Below are 5860 nucleotides of genomic sequence, written 5' to 3'. Positions count from 1 at the left end.
TTCTAGTAACTTAATTCAAGGACAAAAGTAACAAAATATTGAACACTGAAATGGAAAACGTGCTACCAAATTGTATGAGACAATAACTTGATTTACCTCCTTTTCTTCCTTCCACTAGCTCCAAATCATGGTGCCTTGACAACCGACACCAACAACTATCGTTGATGGTCTCTATTGATGCCTAGGACCTACTAAATGACATTATTTCTATCGAGAGGAATACCTGAGGCGATTAATTTGGTAAGTTGATTTTTCATATAAGCCTGGTTGTCTGGACTTATGTACTGGTCCCAAAAATCCAATGAGCGAAAACACATATTGAATAAGTCATCTAGACCCGGCTGTGTGCATCATCTGATGCAAAGGATGGGGACGCCTCATTTCGATTTTTTTAATCTAGACAAGAAGAACATAACTAGACAAACTATTAGTATTGCATATGGACGCACATCGTTAATTATATGTCATCCTTTGAAACAAAGCTTTACATCCCAGTAAAGCTCTCTAAAGACTAGAACACAAAAAACTATCAATAAACCTAATCACATCTCCCACAAATACAAAATAGAAAAATAAAATGCAAATAGGATCAACTCAAGCCATCTTTAAGACACTGGCCAATGAAGACTATAGTCGCGAGGCATAAAAGGGCAATACAAAATAATCTATTAATTCGGTAAGATAAACCATTGATCAACAATACTCTATTTATATATTGTCATGAGTGATCCAAAATCTAATCATAAGTAATAAGTTTTATTAAGCACGAATGCCGCGAGACCAGTTTCCTGTTACATATGTTGAATACACATGGAAAATCAAATTTACAGTGCCGGTCACATGCATAAAGTTCACTAGACAGGGAAACAAATTTGGTGCACATGAGCACCAGTGCTCTCAGTTTTTAAAATATTTAAAAACTGAATTTATGCATTTCAAAAAATCATCACATTTATTCCATGAATAGATACACATATTCTGAATAATCATGCAAAGTTTCGGTAGAAATTGCATTGTATTTTGAGCTACAGGAAAATAACAAATTTGTGGCTACGTATAGAGGTATATGTTTGTCAGAAATTTATCTTTTTTGTATAGCTAACATATTTTTCTTCAAAATTTCTACCGTATCTTCAGAATGTTTATATATATGTGGGTATTTAATTTCATATTTTTTCAAATCCAAAAAATTTGATTTTTAAAAATCAGGAGCACTGGTGTTCATGTGTCAAATACACTTTTCCACTATACAGCCTATACTGTCACATCTCTTTCAGCCCATGCGTTTCAGTCTATAGCTGCATTTTAGTGACTAGTGTGAAGTAACTCCGTTGGGCACTTGCCATTTTGATCTCCTATATAACTGAAAAAAGGGAAAGGCGCAGGGGAAACGAAAGGGGGTAGAAGCCCACGCTGTAGCTCGATAGGCCTGCTACGGGCTCTCAGATTCGGGCCCAAAGCGTGCAGGTGGCAAGTGGTATGACTTCACGGAACGGCAGAAGCGAAGAGAGTAAGTTTAGTCCCACCTCGCGGACGGAAGGAGCAGCGCAGGGCAAGGAATGCTATATAAGGAGACCCGGCTCGTCAATGCAACTCATACCTTTCTCGGCCTTTTGGCTAAGATCAAGTGTAGTATCTGTTCTTATCAGTTTAATATCTGATATGTGGGCCATGTGCCCACAAAGATATTAAATTTATTTTTTGTGGGGGAGAGCCCGCCACGGTAGCTTGCTGCCGGGGCTCTTGCGTGTCGCCCAGGCGTTGCACTGCTGCCTGGGCCTAGCGCACCCCAACCAAGTCTGAAAGTAAATTTTGGCTAACATTGTTTTCAGTTAATAACTACTAGCTGTGTAAACTACTGGTTAACTGAGAACGCTCTTGTTTTTGCTGATTTGTTGCTGCTAGTCGCGAAGGAACAGATAACTAGTTGTCGATTTCTTGTCTCGGACAGGCGTGATACGGACCGCATCGACCCCAGGCATCAGTGGTCTGCACAGCCTGCAGCACCACCATCATCCTGTATGCTGACGGGGAAAGCTATTCAATTCGTTTTGGATAAATCCCACACACCCAGCGCCTGGGAAGAGCTGGAGCGGGAGGACATCAATAGTCAACAGGCAGAGAAAGGTGAGGGGAGGTATGGCAATGGCAGCGGAGGAAGATGGGAGGAAAGGCATCCCGTCTCTTCTCTCCTCCCGGGAGGAGAACATCGCCTCCAACGTCACCGAGGTGCCGCAATCCTCTCCCCCTCTTCGCTCCAGACCTGTCCTCAGTCCTCTCTTTTAGGGAATGGTTAGGTGATGCTGATGTTTGTGGCTCCCCTTCTTGTTTTCAGTCAAGTTTTGCTTCCTTGTTCAGCATTTATTTAGGTACTAATATGAACTATAGAATTATTGTTCTTGAATTAGTAGAAGAATATGAGTTCTTGATTGGGAAGAACTAGTTAACAAGATAATCTTTGATAGTGGATCAATATGCATGTAATTTTATCATTTATTTCTTGATGCGTACTTATTTAGTACCTTTCTTCAGCTCATAGGTTGGACGCCACTTGTAGAAATGAAGAACATTGCTAAGAAAGACGGCGTCAAAGCTAGGCTGGTTGGGAAGATGGAAGCATACCAACCCCTTTGCTCGGTTAAGGACAGGAGTGCTCTCCGGTGCGCGAATACAATCCTTCATTCATTTATGATTCGCTGTTGTAGTTAGTTCACTTTCTGAATTTATGTATCACTTCTTTTTCTCAAAAAAAAAAAAGAACTGTAATCGGTGTCATTTCTATCAATACAACACATGCTACTGGTGGCACCAGTGTGTATTTCAGCTTCAGTTACCTAAATGAACAATCTAACACCGTTCCTATTTCTGAATATAAAATAAAAGAAAATGTAACCAGCTGTAACTCTGGTATTGCCTGCAAAAAATCTCCGCAGAATGATTGAAGATGCAGAGGAGAAGGGCTTGATCTCTCCTGGAGTTACGACACTGATCGAGCCAACGAGCGGCAATATGGGGATTGGATTGGTGTTCATCGCTGTTCAGAAAGGCTACAGGTTTATCGCTGTCATGCCCGCAAAATATTCACTTGACAAGCAGATGCTCTTGAGATTTTTGGGTGCTGAATTGATATTAACAGGTGCGAACAAGGATTTTCAGCACCTACAAATGGTTTGAAACTCAGTTACTACTTAAATATTTCTTCAGCTGGATTGCAGATTATTTTTGCTTCTATATTGTATTTGTGCTAGCTGTTTATGTAGTTTTAGCATATTGACGGTTACTGATTCACTTGCAGAACATCTACACTCTGATAAGTGTTAAGTAATGTATGTCTCTCGTGTACGGCAGATCCTGCAACTGGGTTTAAGGGAATGATTGGCAAGGTGGAGGAGCTGATGAAGACTATACCAAATTCTCACTGTCTTAATCAAGTAACCAATCCAGCAAATCCAGATGCGCACTTCAAATGGACCGGTACTAATATCAGAAAAAAGGCATCTTTTCATGTTTTACACCTATTGTGATTCGTTTGTTTTGGCATGATACTCTTGGGAATGATCATTTTAAGGGAATGATCATTTTACTCCATTGCATTTTCTGAAACAAACTTCAGGACCTGAGATATGGAAGGACACAGCAGGCAAAGTGGATACGTTTGTTGCCGCTGTTGGTACAGGAGGCACATTGACAGGTGTAGGTAGGTACCTCAAGATGAAGAATCCATCCATAAAGATAGTGTGCGTGGAACCTTCAGAAAGCGCTGTAATTTCAGGTAAACCCGTGACAACATTTTGTACTAGTACTTAGTCTACAAAAAGTATGCATGTACCAGTTCCAAGTCAGGGACTGTTCCACACATAAAAAATCTGAGTTGTGAGTGATTTAGTGTAAAACCTTCAGAATGTACATAATATTAATCAGAAGCGTTTGCTGTTCCATTCAGGTGGTTCACCAGGGTCACACAAGATTCAGGGTACAGGGGCAGGTTTCATACCCGAGGTCCTGGACACATCGGTCATCGATGAGGTCGTGACGGTAAACACTGAGGAAGCTATGGCAATGGCTAGGAGGCTGGCCAAGGAGGAGGGACTGCTGGTTGGCATATCCTCCGGAGCAAACGTAGCTGCCTGTATCAAGGTAACTGACTGCTGATCTGAACTTACCAGGTTACATAGATTGTCATCTCAATGGCTGTGCCGTTCTGATTTCAGATTGCAGAGAGAGAAGGGAACGAGAGGAAGATGATTGTTACCATATTCCCCAGCGCTGGCGAGAGATACATGAACTCTGATCTCTTTGCACTTGTTAGGGAGGAATGTGACAACATGAGCTTTTGATGAATTGGGCAGCTCTCATTTGCATGTAACAGTTCCAGCAAATGTGCTATTTTTTCCTTTGTAATAAGTGTCAGCCCAAGGTCTCTTCTTTCTCTTGGTGCTAAGCAGAGTTTGCCTTGTTGACCGAAAGAGATGGTATGCCAATAAAAGCTTGCTATCTTTTCCGTAGGATAATAATAATAATAATAATTTAATACAGGGTCCACTTTACTACTGGGATCGAGATTTGAAAATATTGTTACTGGTAAAGGAGGACACTTTATTGATTAATCCACATGTAGTTCATCACAAATACTAGTAGCCTGGTTGATCTCCGGGACTACATCAAACCAGGCACCTTCAACAGCATCATCCGCGGAATGATCGAGAACATGAGCCGTTCTATATATTACACACACGGTTGACAAAAACACATGAAACAAAAGCAAACTTAAGTCAACTACTACTCGTATAGTATACCGTCTTCTTTAGTTTCCTGTGTTACTTTTGCAATTTGGATTTGAATTTCTGTGATATCATTGATACATGTTTATCTAGATCGTCATTTTTTTCTCGAATCTTTCCGTGACTTTTAAGCGGGACATGCCAGGGAGTATATGATATTCAAAAAAAAAACCAGCAATTGGAAACAATTTTGAATCTGATTCATTTGCTCAATGGCCTAGGTCAGAGGCATGCAGCTCGCACAGCTCAATGCCTCGGGCAAGGTGTCGAGGTGTCATGCCAACGTGTCACTCGCATCCGCTGACCAACTGACCAGAGAAGACTGTTTCCTTAAGTAGCAATGCCAAGATTGTTGACACGGAGGAGAAAGTCACGGTGTTTGTTACTAGTCCTAGCTACCCAGGGTTGTGGAAAGAGTGAAGATCGTTTTTAATTGGATGGACCCAACTGGTAAAGTTTGATTGGAAGGAAGTTAGATCAGAACTTCACTCCCACTTGAAAACAGTACCTATCATGTCCAAGTTGGATTGGGGGCATGCATATAATGAGTTTTTTTATGGAGAGCTCAACATTACAAAAAACACGTAAAATGCATTCATCAGAACAAGAATTTGATATAACGTAACCTCATGGTGCCCATTGCATAGTGAGAGAACAATAGCCATGACCTGGGGAGTCGACAAAAGAACAGGGAAATTATGTTCCTCTTGAAGATTACCATGTGGATATATCACTCTCCATGGTGTTCATATAGATGCAGACGTTGTAGTTTCAAAGAGTTTAATGGTGATTAATGACAACATATATTTTTTAACATTCATAATAAGATCAAATGTAGTAAATATTTTTTTTCTAACACTAAAACATAATAAGTTCCATGGCCGAGGTCGTGGAGGAGGAGGGGTCCGCCGAGCAGTGCCCCAGCCATGGCGGCCACCACGCAGCAACCAGCCTCCAAGCTGCTGCGCCGCGGAGCGAGGACCACGGGACGAGGAAGAAATCCCCGCCGCCCCTTCACCGGCGACGCGGCCTTCGGCCGGCGTCACCTCTGGGGGCGACAAGGAGGGGCGGAGGAGGAG

The 5860-nt window shown here is 41.7% G+C and overlaps 1 protein-coding gene and 1 non-coding gene across 4 annotated transcripts; both read left to right on the top strand.

Moving 5' to 3' along the window:
• Positions 1-1596: 1596 nt before the first annotated feature.
• On the top strand, positions 1597-1793 carry LOC124685605. The gene has a single exon (XR_006997582.1). It is a non-coding gene; the product is annotated as a U2 spliceosomal RNA (small nuclear RNA).
• LOC124693770 (cysteine synthase, chloroplastic/chromoplastic-like) lies at positions 1618-4501 on the top strand. 3 transcript variants are annotated; one of them, XM_047227140.1, is made up of 8 exons: positions 1619-1805; positions 1906-2229; positions 2533-2660; positions 2934-3136; positions 3349-3474; positions 3614-3772; positions 3944-4137; positions 4212-4501. In XM_047227140.1, the coding sequence occupies exons 2-8, from the start codon at positions 2140-2142 to the stop codon at positions 4335-4337; spliced, it is 1026 nt and encodes a 341-aa protein (XP_047083096.1). In that variant the 5' UTR covers positions 1619-1805; positions 1906-2139; the 3' UTR covers positions 4338-4501. The 3 variants fall into 3 exon arrangements, with proteins under 3 accessions (XP_047083097.1, XP_047083096.1, XP_047083098.1); XM_047227141.1 differs by having other exon boundaries at positions 1618-2297; XM_047227142.1 differs by lacking the exons at positions 1619-1805; positions 1906-2229 and adding an exon at positions 2288-2369.
• The last annotated feature ends 1359 nt before the right edge of the window (positions 4502-5860 follow it).

This window comes from Lolium rigidum, chromosome 1 (assembly GCF_022539505.1).
Source record: "Lolium rigidum isolate FL_2022 chromosome 1, APGP_CSIRO_Lrig_0.1, whole genome shotgun sequence".
NCBI lineage: Eukaryota > Viridiplantae > Streptophyta > Magnoliopsida > Poales > Poaceae > Lolium > Lolium rigidum.
This window is presented reverse-complemented; position numbering and strand designations above follow the sequence as displayed.